The 19,650-nt window shown below is 40.7% G+C and overlaps 1 protein-coding gene across 1 annotated transcript in view; it reads left to right on the forward strand.

The window, feature by feature from the left end:
- Window positions 1-4,087, forward strand: part of LEKR1 (leucine, glutamate and lysine rich 1) — a 164,465-nt gene extending 160,378 nt beyond the window's left edge. The window contains exon 13 of the mRNA XM_003766208.4: window positions 3,433-4,087. Within this exon, the coding sequence (XP_003766256.1) occupies window positions 3,433-3,846 (414 nt within the window). The 3' untranslated portion in view covers window positions 3,847-4,087. The remainder of the gene's footprint in view (window positions 1-3,432) is intronic.
- The last annotated feature ends 15,563 nt before the right edge of the window (window positions 4,088-19,650 follow it).

Consider the following 19,650-nt stretch of genomic DNA (forward strand, 5'->3'; position numbering starts at 1 on the left):
GTATGGGTAACTTTACAGCATTGACAATTGCCAAACCTCTTGTTCCAATTTTTCCCCTCCTTCCCCCCACCTCCTCCCTAAGATGGCAGGATGACCAGTAGATGTTAAATGTATTAAAATATAAATTAGATACACAATAAGTATACATGACCAAACAGCTATTTTGCTGTACAAAAAGAATCGGACTCTGAAATATTGTACAATTAGCTTGTGAAGGAAATCTAAAATGCAGGTGGGCAAAATATAGGGATTGGGAATTCAATGTAATGGTTTTTAGTCATCTCCCAGAGTGCTTTCTCTGGACGTAGCTGGTTCAGTTCATTACTGCTCCCTTGGAACGGATTTGGTTCATCTCATTGCTGAGGATGGCCAGATCCAATAGCTTCTTTCTTAAAAACAAAAACAATACTGTTCCTTTTCCTAATTGTTTTTCTTTCTGTCTTCAGAATTTTATTTATTGATGTTTCCCAACCCCCTTAGGCTGACTTTCCCTGTATAATTTTAGGCTATTGGATCTTACTTGACTCTTTTTTGAACCCTTTGAAATCTGCTCTCCCCGAATTTGAGGTTCATGTCACCCTATGGTTTTCCTCTCATCAATCATAACTTCTTCCCAAGGCTTCTATCATTTCCATTCCCAAACAAGTTCCTCTTTCTTGGTGAGAATCTGTGGGAGGCATTGCTGTGATAGTAAGAACTTTGGATTTGGGATCAGAGGACCTAGGTTCAAATTCTAGCTCTTCCACTCACTATGGCTGTGGCTTTTGATGAGATATTTCTATTTTTCAAAGCTCAGTTTCCCCATCTATTGAATTAGGGGCTTGGACCAGATTACTCCTAAGGTGTCTTACAATTCTTACATTCTAAATGCATGATTGATTATCCAGAATTGAAGTTCCTAATGTTGTCTCCTGTACCTTTAGAAGATTAAAATTATTCTTAAGGAAAACACAAAATAGTTGCCTACTTTGTGTTTGAGGATAGAGAGGGGGGAGGGAGGGAGAAAGGGAGGAAGGAAGGGAAAGAGAGGAAGGGAGGGAGAGACTGGGGGGGGAGAGAGAGAGAGAGAGAGAGAGAGAGAGAGAGAGAGAGAGAGAGAGAGATCTTTCTAAATATCCAACATAAATTTTTAACCTGAGGTCTATGTTTATTTTTTAATATTCAAAACTATTTTGGTGTAAGCGGTTTCCTTGGTAACCATACATATTTTGTTTAAGACCATTTAAAGGCATTCTTCTGAGAACCCTTCTGAGATTCCTGAGCAGGGGTCTCCAGACTTCTCCACACCACCCAAGAAGTCCATGACCCAAAAACAGTTAAGAATCTCTATTCTGGAAGATGTCTATATAATGGAAAATGTCCCACTATCCATCCTCCATGACAGACTTGTGATTCCTCATCCATTCCCTCCTCTCCTCCTTGTCTTTGGTATATTCTGATGATATCACTTTTCTTTCCCCCCTTTATTTTAGCTCAGGTGTTTCTACCATGTTGTCTGCCCACTCCCTGTCTCTGATCCCTGAGTTACCTCACAGAAGTCTGTTCCCTTAATAGTCAACATTACTTTACCCTCATTCAATTTTATTAACTTTATTTCTTTGAAATGGAGAAAATGGAAGTCGCCTTCCAGTGCCATAGGTAGATATACATATGTATGCATAGATATGTCTGTATTTATATGTGTATATGTTTGTACAAATATACATATTTTTCCAATTTTTTTTTATTTTATTCACTATCATTGTGACCTCAATAAGGTCAAATTTGCCTCTTTGCTTTCAGATATCTTACCTTGAATGAATGAATGAATGAATGGCTTTGTTCATTTGGAACAGAGACAAGCATATAGGTTTCTTTATACAAGGTGTTCCAAAAGTTTGCAATTTTAAATTTTAATAGCTATGTATGAACTATTATATATGATATCATGAGTCTCTATTATGGACAGCTTATTTCTAAAGAATATATACCATTTTTCACAATAGTTACTGTATTGATCCTAATTCACAAATTCCACTGTTGTTTTTTAATGGTGTTGTATAAATTGTTTTTCCAGTTCTGTTTACCTGAAACATTTCTGCTCGAGTCATTTCATAAAAGTTCTCCCAGATTTTTCTGAATCTGCTCCTTTTGTAGTTTCTTAGGGAGAATAATAGTTCATCGTTTTTGTGCGCCACCATTTGTTCATCTGTTTTTCCAGTCTATTTTTTTTTTTTGTTCAAAAGTGCTATGATAAATATTGTTGTTCATACAAGTGCTTTCTCTCTTTGATCTATTTGGGCTATATGGTATGCATAGATAACTCATCTGGCATGTGGAGTACAATTCCAAATTACTTTCAAGAGTGCTTCAAGCAATTTACAGTGCAAGAGCAGGGCAGTATGGGGTCATGGGGTCCCTGATGGGAAGCTGTAAGGAACCACAGATGGCCTCGTTTTACAGATGAAAAAATCGTGGTACAGAGAGGTTAAGTGATACTTGGGGTCAAGCAGCTGTCTGAGGCATAATATGAACTCTGGTCTTTGGGACTCCATGTCTATCCCCGAGCTTCCCGGTGTGCCTGTTTCCCACAGCCCCTCCAACAACTGTCATTATCCCCTTTTTGGCCATCTTTACCAGGCTGGTGGGTGTGTAGCGTAAAACAAAATCTTTTCAGTTTTATATAATAAAAACTCTTTTTTATATAAATACCATTTCTTATAATGACCTTGAACTAATTCCAGGAGACAGCATTGTCTCGGAATAGTTTAAAAATTTATATATGTATGTATGTGTGTGGTGTGTGATATATAGGGTTCATACATATACACAAATAATATAGACACAAATTGTGTCTCTCTTGTCTTTTAAGATGAGACGTTGAGATGTTGATCTGAACCTTTTTTTTTCCTAGACTGCAAATCTAGATAGATAGGTGGATAGATAAAATGGGTGCGATAGTATGAGATGGGTGTATCCATAAAAAACTAGATGGGCTAGATAGCATGAGATGGGTGGAGAGATAGAAACACCAACTTTTCCTCTGTGGCTTTCAATTCACTGGACACAATAAGCTTTCCTAAAAGTAGATTGCTTGGTCATTTCCCTCAAAGTAAAATACAGTGTCTGGGGCTGATCAAGAACATGTGGGTTCTAGTCCTGCTTTTCTCCGGGAGTAGCTGGATGACCCCAATTAAGCCTCTTCCAGAACTTAGTGCAAAGTCAGGCTCGGGGGACTTGGGGGACTTAGGGGACTTAACCCTTAGTGAAGGGAGGAGGCTGGACTGGAGGGTCTCTGAAGCCCCCTCTCTCAGGAGCCTCTCGGGTCCTTCTGGATGGCAGAGGGAGTGAGAAGTCCAAGCTCTGGCTCCCAGTTGCTTGTCTAGATGTGTTGCCCCCCAGCCAGCTTCGGGCGCCCCCACTTAAGACGGGCTCTCTCTTTCCCATTTTCAGACCACTTTTCTGCAGGAAACAGTGAGGAGAGAGTGTGAAGAACGCTTCCAACTGACTGAAGCTCTGAGCCAAGCCCGTGAGCAGCTGCTGGAGCTCCAGAAGCTCAATGGGAGCTTCCCTTTATCCCGCTCTTCTCTCAGTCAGGGCAACCTAACCTCCCCCACTTCGATGGTCAGCAATGGAGACAAAAGCCACTCCTGCCCACTTCCTGGGAGAGGAATCAAAATCCCCATCCTGCATTGCGTCTCCAAGGCCCCTAAGTCCCGGAGCCAGAACAAGTCCCCGGGAGGGAGCAATGTTGTCGCGAGCTTCCCCATCCCCAGGCCTCCCAGGGGAAAGGCGTCCTCAGTCAACGAAACGAGGAGACGAATAGCTGTGATCCTGCAGAAGAGGCTGAGTAACCAGCCCCGATGAGCGGCCCAGCAAGGTTCCACATGCGGCACCCCGGGGCTCCCCAGCTGAGGGTGTTAAGGAGCTAGAGGGCTTTAGGTTTAACTTGAATTCTCCAACAATCGTGAGAGAAGATCAGCCCCAGAGAGTCAAAGGGACATGGAGAGAAATGGAGAGAGGGCAGTTGGGATCTTTTTTTTATAAAGGACCAGATTTTCAGAGATTAAGATTTGGGAGCTCGATTTAAAAAAAAAAAAAAAAAAAAGCAAATCAGTGGATCGATTTTGTAGTCTCATTTTCCAAGAAGCCAAGAACTGAACTCAAAAGTTGCTCAGGAAATCAAGTCGTGGGTAGCCCAGCAGGCTACTTGTCATATGTAGGTCTGACCCAAACGTATAGTTTTTTAGAGATCACAGCAGAAATTGTCAAGCTGGAGACTCTTTTCTTTTTCCTGTAATGCACAGAGATGGATCTCGTCTTCTAAAGAAGGCAGTGCTTTGGACTTTTTTTTAAGTGAAATGAATCATATTCATCGAATGATCATTCATGGAGAGAAGGAAAGCACTTTATCCTGGGATAAATAATTCCCAGGAATCTTAACTTAAATTGTTTTCAGAGCTCGTGACCTCACTGTCACAAGGATGTCTCATATCTGTGCCTTAAACCCTTTGGAACATTGAAAATCACCGTGGCCTTTATTGTTGTTGACCTTTTTGTATTCAAGTTAAGCAATAAAGGTAAGTAACAGCTAGGGAGCCAGGCACCTGTGTAAGACAGGTTGACAGTCTGGACAAAAAGGGGCTAAAGTTCTAACATTAGAAAATAATGACTTTGATTTTCTTAACCAAAACATATTTAAGGTATTTTTCAGTAAATGCGATTTTGTACTTAAAATTGTTTAGATTTAAACTTAAATTTTCAAACGATGGTGAGAGAAGATCAGACCAAGATAGTCAGAGGGACTTAGAAGAAGGCAGTTGGGGCCTTTGTCTTTGGACACTTCATATTTTCTATTCCCAGACTGGATTAGTATAAACAGAAGACAAAGCCAAGCATTTGAGGTCTGCTAGAATTCTATATATGCTTCAAGATTCTACCTCCTCCCCGTTATTCTTTTCTCATCTTTGCTCCTTAGATTAAACAAAATATCTTCTTAAAGAAAATTTCTCCTTAATTCTTTCGTTAGTTACTACATCAGGAAGTTCTAGCCTTCGAGGCCCTAGACTGGGATGATATTAACAGATGTGTAATAAATCGCTTGTATGCTGTTCTAATATTTGCCTTTGATATGTCACATTCTTATTGATGAGTAAAAGTGCCTTAAATCCTATCCATGTGCAAAAATGAAGAAATTGCTCAAATGTAGCCCATTTTCAGTGTCTCAGAATCTTAGGGGCTGTCACAGAGTCCTAGAGCCCTAGAACTTTCAATAATTTCCACATGAGTATGTGGAGCCCCCCTGAGAGCAGATTTATTCTTTTGTCCTCGAGTATGACAAATAGTGATACCAAATGCTTCCATATCCTGCCTCACACCTCATGTGGCCATTCCAAGAAGAAATGGTAAGAACAAAATCATACAATGGGGCTTGATTGCAACGGATTCCAAGGAACTGTCCAAATTTGTCATAGCAGAATTTGCTTTGAGGAAAGGGGACATGATTTGAAATGCTGGCCATTGGCCAGGGCTTAGAAATCTTGCTTTGTTTTACAGAGAGTGATTTTCATTATAACTCATAGAGTTGTGGGATTTTAGAGCTGACAAACCTTAACTGATTTTCTAATCTACTCTGCTTTGGGCAGAAAGACTTAGAAGCAGATAATTTAGAAGGGACTTAGAGATCCCTCGTTTAACAGAGAAAGATCCTGGGGCGCAAACAGGCTGGGCAAATTGTCCAAAGTCACAAGTAACAGAATTGAGATTTGAACCCAGGTCCTCTGATTCTCTAAATGTAGTTCTCCTTCTACAGATGAGAAAACTGAAGTCTACAAGGTTTGGGAACAGGGACATGGCTCATATAGCTAGGGGACAGAACTAGGCTGAGGAGCCAATTCCCTAGTTCTCCATCTTCTGGTCAACATGGTTCCCTTTCATACTATTCTTTCCATTCAGGAGATAATAGAGCTTCTGTACAAAAATCAAATTTGTTTATTGAAAGAGGGGAAGGGATGACGGTGAGCTTGTTGATAGTGGAGGCATCTAGTCCCATTTCAGAAGAAAATATATGATTATCTCATTATCCTGTGAAAATAAACAAGGGCTACTTTCTCCCATGTTCAGTTAGGCTTTGTTATGTTTTTTGTTTGTTTTTATCTTGTCTTTACCCCCTAAATTATGACTCTGCTCCTAGGATCGCAAAGGAGAGAACAAAATCTCTTAAAGGTTCACAGATTATTATTATTATTTAAGGAAATTATCAACAAATCTTGGCTTCTATATACCAATTCAATAACAACCTAACTCACCGAGTATTAAGTGCTTTCTATATATACAAGGCACTGTGCCAGGCAAAGGAGTCACAAAGATAAAAATGAATCAGTCCCACCCTCGGGAGCTTGCATTCTCCTGGAATTACTGCTAACCACTTGCTTCACAATGAGTAACTTTTAGCAAGTCAGGTTTACTTATACACAAATCAGCCTACAAACAAGCTCCTGAGTTCCTGCTAGATTATCACATTCATCAAATGTCCACAGAAGCAATTCTGGAGAATGCACAGTTGGCAAGAGATTTCTTTTTCATTCTAAACCTTTGAACGCTATAATCTGAGCTGTATAAATACATCATTTGAAGAAAACGTTTTAAGGGAGAGCAAAAAGACAACCTAAAAATCGAGTAAGTAAATAGGGATAACAGACAGTAAGGAAAAACAATTTTAATGGCATCTCTTGCTTTCTCCCCCAGTCAGTGAACCTGCTAATACCAAACACTGACACAAAATACACATATTCCTGACAGGAAATCTCCTAGTCAGACCCAGCTCTCCAGTGAATATAGAAGGTCATCCTCTAACCCCATACTCCCTAAATACCTAGACTTTCCAGTGACCTCAATGGAAGATTTATGGACGTGTGGAGGATAGAGCATCACTTTGGAAATTTAACCTTGTTCATTCACTGTTGAAATTCTAAAAGAAACACTATTTTATTTTTCCTCCACATTAGGGTTATTTTTTCCTTTTTTAAATGAAAATTAATGGATTCTTTTAAGTAATTTTTAATTTCCTGAATAAGAACACTAAATATTTTGCTCAGAACTACTTAAACTCTGTATTTTCTGGTGATAGAATTGACTGGAAATCACATTAATATTTTAAATTATGGAAGATTAAGAAGCTGATGTTCCATTAGGCTTTAAAAGTCTTTGTAGCCTTTCGAAGTCATTATCAATCAATTATAGTGATAGCAAAGTTCTCTGACTATGGTGTAAATGTTATCAAACTTTATCACATAAGTGCATCAGCAACCTCTCAGGTTCATGTGATTTTTAAAGCACAGAATTGATATGTCCCCCTAATCTCCCGAAACAGTTAATGCCCAGCAGCTGAAAGCAGCAAATTGAAGATCACTCAGTCTTTATGTATTCCAAGAACCTGGTTGATTTTGTGTTGAAGCTTTCAAGCCCTGCTATTTAGGGGTGTGTGTGATCTCTTTCCCTTCCACACCATTTCTGAAGGAGCGAAGCATCCATTAAAGGCTCCCTGGGCCTGCCTGGGAACATGCTCGGTACTTGATCCCAGGAGGATGGTATCCCTCGTGTTTGAGCCAGTTACCCTCTACATGCATTCTTTGCTTAGAGGCCCTGTTCAAACTGTAAGTCCCAACTCGAGTGCTAAAAAGGGTGGATTGATTGTTCCAGTGCTGCCTAGTGCATTCTTAGGATTCAAAGGATCTTGGGGAGCACTTGTCTTTCAGGGGTTCCTGGTAACTCTCTTCCCTCTCTGTGCACTGTTAAATCGTAATGTCATATATTTAATCGAACATCAGTCCATTTTTCTCATCTTACCAATGAGAAAATAGGATACTGTATATAGTATGAAGTGATTTGCCTAAGGTCATGCAGCTAATGAAGGACGGAATCGGGATTTAAACCCAGGTTCTCTGCTTCCAAATCTAGAGCCCCTTGCTCTTCTAGGTGTCAAGGCAATACATACAAATTAACTAAAACTAGGCTACCTTAGTCAAAACACGGGAATCCATTGAACCGATAGCTTGGACCAAGGCTCCCTGATGTGCACATGGACCCGTTAATGATGAATGATGTACAGCACCATAGATGCAAAGCATCCCCAAAGTTATTTCTACAGTGTCTGAAGAAGTTCGGCCTGTGTAAAAAGAAATATTTTAAGATGTTGCTAATGTGTTGCATTCTTTAGAAATTCCTATATGTATATTTATGTATTTGGGAATTCTGATTTTCATTTAATGGTTTCCTTGACAGTGTCATGGTGGTCATCCTCAGAAAAACAGATATTATAGCATTTGTGGCACTGTCGTAATTGCAGAATTCCTTTTTATATTATTAAAACTTTTTATTTTTCAAAACATTGGATAATTGTTCAACATGAACCTTTGCAAAACCTTGTGTTCCAATTTCCCCCCTTCATCCACCCCCGCCCTAGATAGCAAGTAATCCAATGTATGTTAAACATGGTAGAAATATATATTAAATCCAACATATGCATATTTATACAATTATCTTGCATAGAGTAATTCCTGAATTTCCATATACTTAGTATTTATATATGATAGAACTTTGTACCCACTAAGAAATTACAATATTTCATTAGATACTCTTTATTACAAAAATCTTATCAAAATGAAAGCTGAGGGCTCCAAGATGAACTAACTTGCCTGAGGTTTGGAGTAAATGTGACTTGTGTGGATAATTCCTCAAATGGAAGATGGAGGAGGAGTTAATACCAAAAGAGGAAATTAAAAGAGTGGAGGGATTGCAAAAGCGAGGTGGTTACTGAGGTAGCAGGGGAGAAGTTTTTTGATGGGCTGAAAAAAAGAAAAAAAATTGAGAAGTGATCCAATTTTACAAGGTATCCAGTGGGGAAGTATTAAAGGCCAGAGAACAGGGAAATGACTTGGTTTTAAATATACATTAGGCAATAGTGTGTAGGACAGTTCAGAGTGAGAGACTGGAAGCAGAGAAAGAGGAATGGATTAGACTGGACTATTGTCAGATTTGGTTGGCTCCTGTTCCACTACTACTGCCTAGTATTGAATGAGGATGGAATCTCAGAAGGCTTTCAAAGACTCTTCTCTCACTGTACTGACTCCATTCACTCAAAATGACTCTCCAAGAACCAATCAACAAAAGACCAATAGGATCCCATTCTCCATGAAACAGAGACAAGACTATTATTATAAACTGAGCCCCAAATCTGATCTTGGGCAGGACACATAAAACATACCCACTAAGGAGAGGAGAGACATGTCACAGAAACACAGAATCCCAGAGACCTGAGTGATCATCTGGTCCAATCCTTATGCAGAGGGAATCCCCACTATAATACTTGATAATTGATGGCCCACCAAGTAGGTAGAACTCATCCCCTCTCAAGGTAGTTCCAATATTTTCTATCACCCAAAGTTACAGGAAGAGCATCCCATAAAGCCTTTGATCCTTCCAGACAATTGTATGTCAAGTTGCCAAATTGTCACATTAATACAAATTAACTAGAGATGATAACCAGCCCCTGGGAAGCCGCCTCTGCAGCCTACGGAAGGTGAGTGGGCAAGTTTCTCTTCCCTTCTCCTCCTCCCAGCAGCCAGCTCTAACTCTGACTTTCTGCCAAGAATTAAGCTTCATAGGTAGCTTCAGGCATAGGCAGCCCAGGGGATGACCACAGAATGAAGACAAGCAGAAACCCTTTGAAGTAGCTGAGGAGAAGATCAGAGTTAGAGGGGCTGATTACTGGTAATGAGGGCCACAGTCGGGGTGAGAATGGATGACCCATTGATATTGAAGAGGAAGATCAAAAGGACTTGGCCAGTGATTGATGTCTCCTGTGAAAGGCAGGCAGGTTCTCTAGGAAGGGTATCAAATTAAGACTTGATGACCCAAGGGGATAAAGCTTAGGGGATACGCAGGAATCTCTAGTTTCACTAAGACAGGGAATTCCTGGATGAAGAACTCGCATTTTCCCTGAAATTTAGTCTCAGTGTCTAGAGCACGGAGAGAAGTGACTTAATCAGGCTCACACAGCTTCTCTATGTCAAAGGCGGGGTCTGAATCCAGGCCTTCCTGATTCCATCACTCTGTGCCCTTGGGAAATCTGATCCATTCAAGGAGCTGCCCATTGCCACAGATGTGTGCTGTGTGTTACAGCTGTGTCACCCTGCCTTAATGGCCTTAATCAATGCCCTTAGTCTTGATCCTCATGGTCCAACAGCAGCAAGTCACAAAAAGGGCCCCTACCTGGAAGACACTAGAAAGCAAAAATCCGCCCAAGGGAGAGTTCTATTATCTTGGAGAAATAAGATGGAAAATAGAAACAGACCGAAACCCCATGAAGCAACATGTAACTATGATCATCTTTTTTTCCTTTTTTAAAAATTTATTTTTAGCACACATTGCTTTATGAATCACGTTGGAAGAGAAAAATCAGCAAAAGGGAAAAACTATGGGAGAGATTTAAAAAAAACAGAAAAAATAAGTAAACGTATTTGTTGATTTATATTCAGTCTCCATAGTTCTTTTTCTGGATCCAAATGACATTTTCTGTCCAATATCTAGTTGGATTGGGACTGGGCTTGCTTTGGATCACTGAGCCACTGAGAAGAACCAAACCTTTCATAGTAGATCATCGCACATTCTTGCTGTTATTATGTATGATGTGTTCCTGGTTCTGCTTGTTTCTCTCAGCATCCATTCATGTAAATCATTCTAGGCCCTTCTAAGCTTGTTCATCATTTTTCTAGAACAATAATATTCCATTTCCTTCATGTACCACAGCTTGTCCAGCCATTCCCCAATTGATGAGCATCCGCTCCTTTTCCAGTTCTTTGCCACCACAAAAAGAGCTGCTACAACATTTTTGCACAGGTGGGTCCTTTTCCCTCCTTTATGATCTCCTTGGGATCCAGACCCAGCAATGGCACTGCTAGGTAAAAGGGCACGCATTGTTTTATAGCCCGTTGGGTATAGTTCCAGATTGCTCTCCAGAATGGCTGGATCATTTCACAACTCGACCAACAACGCATCAGTGTCCCAGTTCGCCCGCATCCCCTCCAACATTCATCATTATCTTTTCCTGTCATCTTAGCCAATCTGAGAAGTATGAGGTAGTATCTCAGAGTTGTCTTAATTTGCATTTCTCTGATCAGTAAAATATCATCTTGAGCACAGTTCAATTGACCAACCATGCATGAATCCCCTAGAGATTAGAAAATACTCTATTGAGGGCATTTCACATTTTGATAATCTATTGGTGTGCATTTATTAAGCACCTACTAGGTGCCAGGCACAAAAACAGAAATGAAATCATTCCTACCTTAAATGAGCTCCCTGCCCTCATAGAGTCTGCAGTCTTAAAGCAGAATAAAACACAGCTATAAGATACGATACATGGTCCTTGTGCTAGAAAAAAAAAAAAGCAAAGTGCTCGTACCAATGAGTGGAATGATAAGCAAATCTAAAGAGGAAACACTGGTGATACTCTATGGCTCATGTTACTTTTTATCAAGAAAATCCTAAAAATTATAACCATTCACCTTCTATACAGTCACTCACCATTTACATAACAACCCCATGAGGAAAGGGGTGCAACTATTATTGTTCCCATTTAATAGATTAGACCCAGATCAGGGGAGGTGTTGAGGTGAATGGCTGGTAATGGGAAAAGCAGACATAAATCACCTTAGACTAAATCCAGGGTTCTTTCCGTATTATCACATTGCAACAAAAACGGAGGTTGGTTTAGAAGCACAGACAGACAACCCTAGAGGGGCTTGGATGTTCCCGGGGTGCAACCAGACATAGTGGGGAGAGTCGGAGGATCTGAGGTGGAAACTCTATTTTTGACTTGTGTGAGATCTTGTTGGACCTCGGTTTTCTCCCCTGTAAAATGACAAGAGTTGGATTGGGTGACCTTGAAGGTACCTCTCAGCCCTAAACCTAGGATCTCCTCTGGCCCTTTCATTTTTCAGGGGAGGAAACTAAGTCCTGGAGAGAGAGGGAGTGCCCACCCGTTACATCATTACCTCATATTCCCAAGCAGTGGCAGGTCCAAGGGAGCACTCTGATTATTCTAGCCCCTACTTCCATTGATGGGGGCCGAATGTCAGATCACAGATTGGAAATGTTTTTTTTTCTTATTTTTTTTAAATAATTATAACTTTTTATTGACAGAGTCCATGCCTGGGTAATTTTTTATAACATTATCCCTTGCACTCACTTCTGTTCTGACTTTTCCCCTCTCTCCCTCCACCTCCCTCCCCCAGATGGCAAGCAGTCCTATACATGTTAAATAGGTCATGGTATATCCTGGATACATTATATGTATGCAGAACCAAAGTTCTCTTGTTGCACAGGAAGAATTGGATTCAGAAGGTAGAAATAACCCGGGAAGAAAAACAAAAATGCAAATAATTCACATTCATTTCCCAGTGTTCCTTCTCTGGGTGTAGCTGCTTGTGTCCATCCTTGATCAATTGAAACTGAGTTAGATCTTCTCTTTGTCAAAGAAATCCACTTCCATCAGAATACATCCTCATACAGTATCGTTGTTGAAGTGTATAATGATCTCCTGGTTCTGCTCATTTCACTCAGCATCAGTTCATATAAGTCTTGCCAATCCTCTCCGTATTCGTCCTGCTGGTCATTTCTTACAGAACAATAATATTCCATAACATTTATATACCACAATTTACCCAACCATTCTCCAATTGATGGGCATCCATTCAGTTTCCAGTTTCTGGCCACTACAAACAGGGCTGCCACAAACATTTTGGCACATGCAAGTTCCTTTCCCTTCTTTAGTATCTCTTTGGGGTATAAGCCCAGTAGTAGCACTGCTGGGTCAAAGCATAGGCACAGTTTGATAACTTTTTGGGCAGAGTTCCAGATTGTTCTCCAGAATGGTTGGATTCGTTCACAACTCCACCAACAATGCATCAGTGTCCCTGTTTTCCTGCATCCCCTCCAACATTCAACAGATTGGAAATGTTAACATTGGTTCTACAGAGTGTGGATGTGACCTGGTCCTCCCCACAACCTCTGGGTGTGAATAGCTATCAAAGGCCCTGCTTAACCTGCTGAAGGGCCAGTGAGGAGTTAGGCAGTCACCCAGAAGTATCTACTATGGGCCTGATACCATTCAAAGCACAGATAGGGACACCAAGAAAGACAGAAGTGCCAGCTCTCGAGGAATTCACAGCCTCATGGGGAAGACCAGTTGCAAACTACGTCCAAACACGCCGTAGCAGGGTCAGACTTGGGGTGCTCTCGGAAGGAAGAAGCACTAAGTGGGGTTGGAAAAGGCTTCTTGCAGAAGGGAAGACTTTAGCCAGGAGCTGAAGGAAGCTAGGAAGAAAGCAGAGAGGAGGGTGGAGAGAAATCTGAATCTGGGAAGATAGAAGGCACAGCCATACACCAAGTCAGCAGGTGCGGTGTCTGGTTTAAGCCAGAGCCCCTGGATTTCAGATCATTCCCAGAAGGTCACAAAGTTAGGTTACAAAGGGCTTTGAAAGTCAAATGCAAGGATTTGGAAGTAATTTCCATTTGATTTTGGAAGTAATAAGGAAGCACTTTTGAGTGGAGAGGGAATGATCCAGTCAGACCTGGGCTTCAGGAATATAAATTTAGCAGCAGAATAGAAGCTAGTGATGGCCGTGAATGGCTGGGACCCTCGACGTGACCCAAACTCAAAATCCTGCTTCCTGCCCTCTTGTATAGCATATTTATGTCCGTCCACTGTCATGCTATAAATCTCCAGCAAACCCGGTGAATTGAAAACAAATCCTCTGGCCAGCATCATGTGTTGAGTTCTGTTGGACCCGTGACAGATCCCTGGTTTCAATCTTCTGCAAATCTCGAAATGTTTTGTTTTGGCTTCTTTGACCTGGGATTTCATGAGTGTTAGGAACTTCCAAGGAGAAAGGAGGCAAGGGCAGGGGAAAGGAAAAGCCAGAGAATTAATCGCCAAATGGGATTGGCAGCTCTCATGTCTGTATTTGGCATAATAAGTGATTTTGCTTATTGTGTACCAATTAGCCCAGGAGGACAAATATTTAAGTAGGCCCTTGTCCAAATCCCATCCTGGTAGCAGAAGGTGCAGCCCGAATGTTTTAGAGGGGAGCATCTCTGAGTGGACCAGACATCCCTCCATAGGACCTCGGTCATCTAACGGCTGCTGGGAATATCTTCTAGGAGGAGAACTCCCACCTCTACCAAAAAATAAATCACCATTTTGTTTTGGGACAGTTCTAATTGTTAGAAGTTTTTCTTTGCATCCATCTGCCCTCCGCTCTTCTTCCACTGTACAGAAAGTCTGATATCCTATTCCAGAATAGGAGGAAGGAAGCCTCCTATGCATCTTCCCACCCTGAGTTCTCTGCTCCCAGGCTCCCCATTTCCTTCGGATAATCCGTGAGGGATGTGATTTCCAATCCCCTTAACCATCCCGCCCCGATACAGTTCATCAATGTCCTCCTTAAAATACACCCAGAATCATAAACAGCGCTCCAGATGGGGTTTGACCCGAGCAGGATCCTCACCTTTTCTCCCCCTAGACTCATTTCTACAAATGTAGCCCCAAATCCCATTAACTCTTTGGTTGCCATGCCCATCCTTGGTTCCTTGGACTACAAGCCACCGACCTTTTCTGATAAATTGTGGGCAGGCCTGTTTTGAACCCACAGGGAGGACTTTGCATTTATCGTGATTTCATTTCATCTTGGATTTTCCCTAGTGTCAAGATAGAGTTTTGGGTCACCTGTAAAGTTGTAAATGGCATCAATGACATCCACAAAAAGGTCGATTTTGCAAGCATTTCCCTTTGTAAAGTAGAAGGTTTGGGTTTAGTCTCTTATAGTTACTTATTTCTCTCATTTTTAGCCATTGAAAAATAATAATTTATTTTATGTTCCATTATGCATAATGCAAATCCAGGAATCGAACAGAGATATTATTTGAAATTCAAAAAAAAAACTTTTGAACAGGAACTTGGCATGAGACACATTCATGTGAAAGATTTTCAGTACTTTCTGGAAAGTATCAACATCTGGCATTACATTGGGTCCCATTAGGAGGCGTACCTATATAAACACATCCATCACCCACATGGGCTGGGTCAGCCCCAGCACATTCATCTTGTCTGCCTCCAGAGAGACTTCCTCTGTCCTCTCACAATGAATGAGTTCTACAGTTGTAATTTTCCAGCCTGAACCTTAAATTACTACAGAATTAAGGTCATTGCCAGTATTCAAGTGACTATTACTTTCCACTGATTTAAAGGAGGATTTTTATTTTCATTTTTAAAGCCCAGGGCAGCTGCTTCCATGATATATAACTACACACTCAGATGATGCCATTAGGACTAAAATTAGAATCTTGTCACATCTCAAAATGGGTGCCTTTATTCTGGGTGGGGATGGGGAGAGCAGGGTGAAGAAAATGAGAAATGGATTTGAGCCGATGCTTAAGGAAAGGGACACCTCTGACTTTAGGTTCTTTAAACCTCAGCCAGAATATTCCTGGAAAAATAAGTCTTCATCTCGTTTGGACCAAAATAGGCCTTTGTCATGTGTTTTGCCATTGATCAAATCCTAAAGCTCTTGTTGGAATTATCTCCGAGTTCCACTTTGAAGCCAGTTGCCAGTTTTTTTTTTCATTTGTAATTACTCAGAAATTAGTCAACATACACTACAAGAGCATCTGTATGCCCATTGATAGGGGAATGGCTAAACAAATTGTGGTACATGAATGTAATGAAGGATTACTGTGTCATAATGAAGAAATGACAAATGTGATGAAGACAGAAACGCCTGGAAAAACAGACGTAAACTAATTCAGAGTGGAGTAAGCAGGGCAACAAGAATGATAGACTTCAGGAATTACGGCAGCGTAAATGGAAAGAACAACTCCAAAGGACAGCAAAAGTTCATAGTGCAAAAGTATAAAAAAACAGCTTGCATGAGACAGAGAGAGAGAGAGAGAGAGAGAGAGAGAGAGAGAGAGAGAGGGAAGGAGGGAGGGAGGCACCCCTAGCTTACCTCTTTGCAGAGGGGAGAAGCAGGTGGTGGGCATGGCACATATTTTCAGACTTTTTCCAAAGGATTGATTGATTACACACATTTTCTTGTCATCCGCCTCCTCTTCCTCCTCCTCCTCCTCCTCTTCCTTCTCCTCCTTCTCCTTCTTCTCCTCCCTTTGCCATTAAAAATGATATTTAATATATGGGATGACTTTCTGGGAGGGGTCAGGGGAAGAATACTGGAGTAAATTATGGTGATGTAAGGAAATCCTAAGGGACTATAGTCATAAAGAGTTAAACACAACTAAATGAGCGAACATCAGCCAAAAAGCCCCACAACAAATCAACAATAACCGAAACAACCATAGCGTCTATAAGGATTGCTTAGAAGCGTTCTTTATTTCATTTCACCACTGCATTTTCCTACCCTAATTAAACTGCTTAAGTCAACTCCTGCTTATCTATACCAGGCTCAGACTCTTTTCTGGATTTCCATATAATTTTCATCAAGTGTCTTCCTCCTAATCTTTCCTTCCCTGGGTCTTGGGCAATTAGCACAGGATGGGGTGGGGACAGAAGAAAGGTGGCTTCGTGTGCTTGACAATTCAGTATGATTCTGTCCCCATGCCAGATAGAAAGGCCCACAGTAGACACTTAAAAGTGTTTGTTGGAGTTGCAAAGGTATAGTTTTGTATGACTGTCGCTGTCTCTTCTCTCTTTAATTTGTGATTTTTAAAATTCACAATTTACACATATTATACTTTATTATATTCGTTAATGATATTGTATATTAATATATCAAGCTATAATAATATGTAGAGTTTTTATGTATGTAAAAATTTATTGACATTTAATCAAATATATTTATAGCTTTTCCACAGTATTTATATCATGGATACAATAATGGGTAAATATTCAGTTTATACCTTTTCTTCTATATAGTGAATACTCCATCAATCACTCAACTAGCATGCAGTAAGTACAGGCAGTATGACAGGGACTGTCTTGGGCACTGAGGAAGCAGTAACAGAGGTTAAACAATCCCTGCCTTCAAGGAAGGCGTCCAAAGTGGGGAGACCACATGTGCTAATTAATAAGTGAGGACAGTTTCTACACAAAATGAAGATGAGATCATTTGAGCCTAGAGGTCCTTGGGGGCTTCAGTAGAGGCTTGAAGGAGACAGAAGTTTCTGCAAGGGAGACAGGAAGGAGGAGAAAGCATGGAGGACAGAAGTTGGAAATGAGAACCAGCCAGTTTGGCTGGATCGAAAGGTGCAGAGAGGGGATGAATATACAACAAGACTGGAAAAAGTAGATTGGGGCCAGGTGGTGAAGATCTTTAAATGCCAAATGAGAAAGGTTCTATTTTCTCACAAGGCACTAGGGAGCCACTTAGAGTTTAACAAGTGACACGTGAGATACTGGGCAACTGTGTGGAGGGGATGGGTTGCAGTGCAGGGAAACTTGAGAAAGGGAGGCCATTTAGGAGGCTCCTGGAACAATCCAAACTAGAAGGGATGAGGGCGTGAACTAAGGTGAAGGCAGCCATGTGACTAGAGGAAGATGTCATGGAGGCAGAAACAAAATAAGTGATAAACTTTTTAAAAGATTTGTATGATTTAGGGCCAGTTGGTATAGTGGATAGAGCCCCAGCCCTGAAGTCAGGAGGACCTAAGTTCAAATCTGGTCTCTGACACTTAATACTTCCTGGCTGTGTGACCCTGGGCAAGTCACTTAATCCCAATTGCCTCGGGAGGGGAAGTGGAGGAAGATTTGTATGAAACTCAAATTCTATCCAAGTGAAACTCAGAAAGTTTAATGGAAAGAGATTAGGGGAAGGAGAACTCTTTGGGACAGTGATTCATGGACCTATAAGAATAGGGGGGAAAAGAATAATGGAAACTGAGGCTAATGCAAATTCTGTGCCTTGAACCTCTAAAAAGAAATCACCAATTCAATAAAGTACCTTTTTATTAAATGCTAAAGTAAATAATAACAAAAATAACAAAAAATAATAAAATAAAAAAAATATCAAAATGGCAAAACTAAACCCCAGTCTTTTCAGGTGAAAGTAAGCTTGAAATTAAAGACTGTTCATTTCTGTCTTGTGCTTGTGCATTGTTGACAACAGGGTAGAGTAAATATAGATCTAGCACCGGAGCGGGAATATTCAGAGTTCAAATCCTTAAGAGCCCGATGGATTTAGCAAAGCACTGAACTTTTTTAAAGCTGTTTCCCCATCTGTAAAATGAAGGATTTGGGCTCTGTAACCTCTTTGGGTCACTTTCAGCTCTAAATCACTGATCTCATTTTGTCCTCTTCTTGATAGAAAAAAAGCAGTTTTATTTTGCCTCGTACCTTGTGCATTTTGCAATGTCCTTAACACTACTTGACTTTCTTTGAGAAAGCCTCCTGGGATTTGTGTTTTGAAATCAAGCTGATCCTTGGATAATGAAGACAACAGGCCTATATTTTTCTTCCTTCCTTCCTACATCCAACAGGCTACAGATGTTTTAATTCTAAAGAACCAATTTTTTTCTAAAATATTCAATCTTAAAACTAGGCATAGTGTGTACCTCTCTTTCTCTCTCTCTCTCTCTCTCTCTCTCTCTCTCTCTCTCTCTCTCTCTGTATGTGTGTGTGTGTGTGTGTGTGTGTGTGTGTGTCCCTCTCTCTCTTTCTCTCTCTTTTTTCTCTCTTGCATTTGAAATCTGAGGGCCTGAATTCATCTCTCGACTCTATAACTTACTGTATTCATGTCATTGAATATGTACTCTGGGCCTCAGTTTCCCCATCTATGAAATGATCAGAATGAATGAATTCTGAAATCTCCTTATAGATCTAATCATTTTATGGGCTCAAAATTCTAATTACCATGGATTCCTGAAAGTCTTGCTCATTTTTCAAATTTTACCCAAAGATGATGAGTAGAGAGAACTTCTTGATGAAAGAAATGGAACATTAGGCACCACTGAATAGGGAATCATTTGGATTCAGAAAGGGTTAATGGCCTTATTCCCACAATCCATTCAATAACCAACACCCATTTAAAAAGAATTTGGGAAAAGAGAAGTTTGAATTATTTTTAATCCAAAAAGCAGCTGCTGTCCTGCTTTTGTTATCTACCCTTTCATGCTTCTGCCTTTATTTCACAGGTCTAAGGTAAGGCCCACTTACCCTGTCTGTTTGCCCCTCATCACCAGCATTCCCAGTCGGAAGGAGCCTGAAATCATTGGAGTCGCGTTCAACCTGGGTATCTTATAAAGCCCAGATTCCTTACTGCGCTCTGCCTAAAAGCATAGTAGGAGCCTACTTGTTTATTTAATTGAATAGCATTGGATTGCCGGGTCATTTATCCTTAGGGTGACTCTTATCAGTAAAGTACACATTTCTCCTCTGTTTAATCATTCGATGTATTTCTTACACACCTGTGAAAAAACCAGCATCGCTGGATGCTGAGAAGTAGGCCGGACAGCTCAGAGGCTGGCCTGCTGGAGAGCCCTTTTAATAATAACAACAACAACAGCAACAACAACAATATTTATAACCTGCCTGCTATGTGTCAGGGACTGTGCTAAGTGCTTTACAATTACTATCTCATTTGCCCCTCACAACAGTCTTGG

Source organism: Sarcophilus harrisii, chromosome 3, assembly GCF_902635505.1.
Source record: "Sarcophilus harrisii chromosome 3, mSarHar1.11, whole genome shotgun sequence".
Taxonomy (NCBI): Eukaryota; Metazoa; Chordata; class Mammalia; order Dasyuromorphia; family Dasyuridae; genus Sarcophilus; species Sarcophilus harrisii.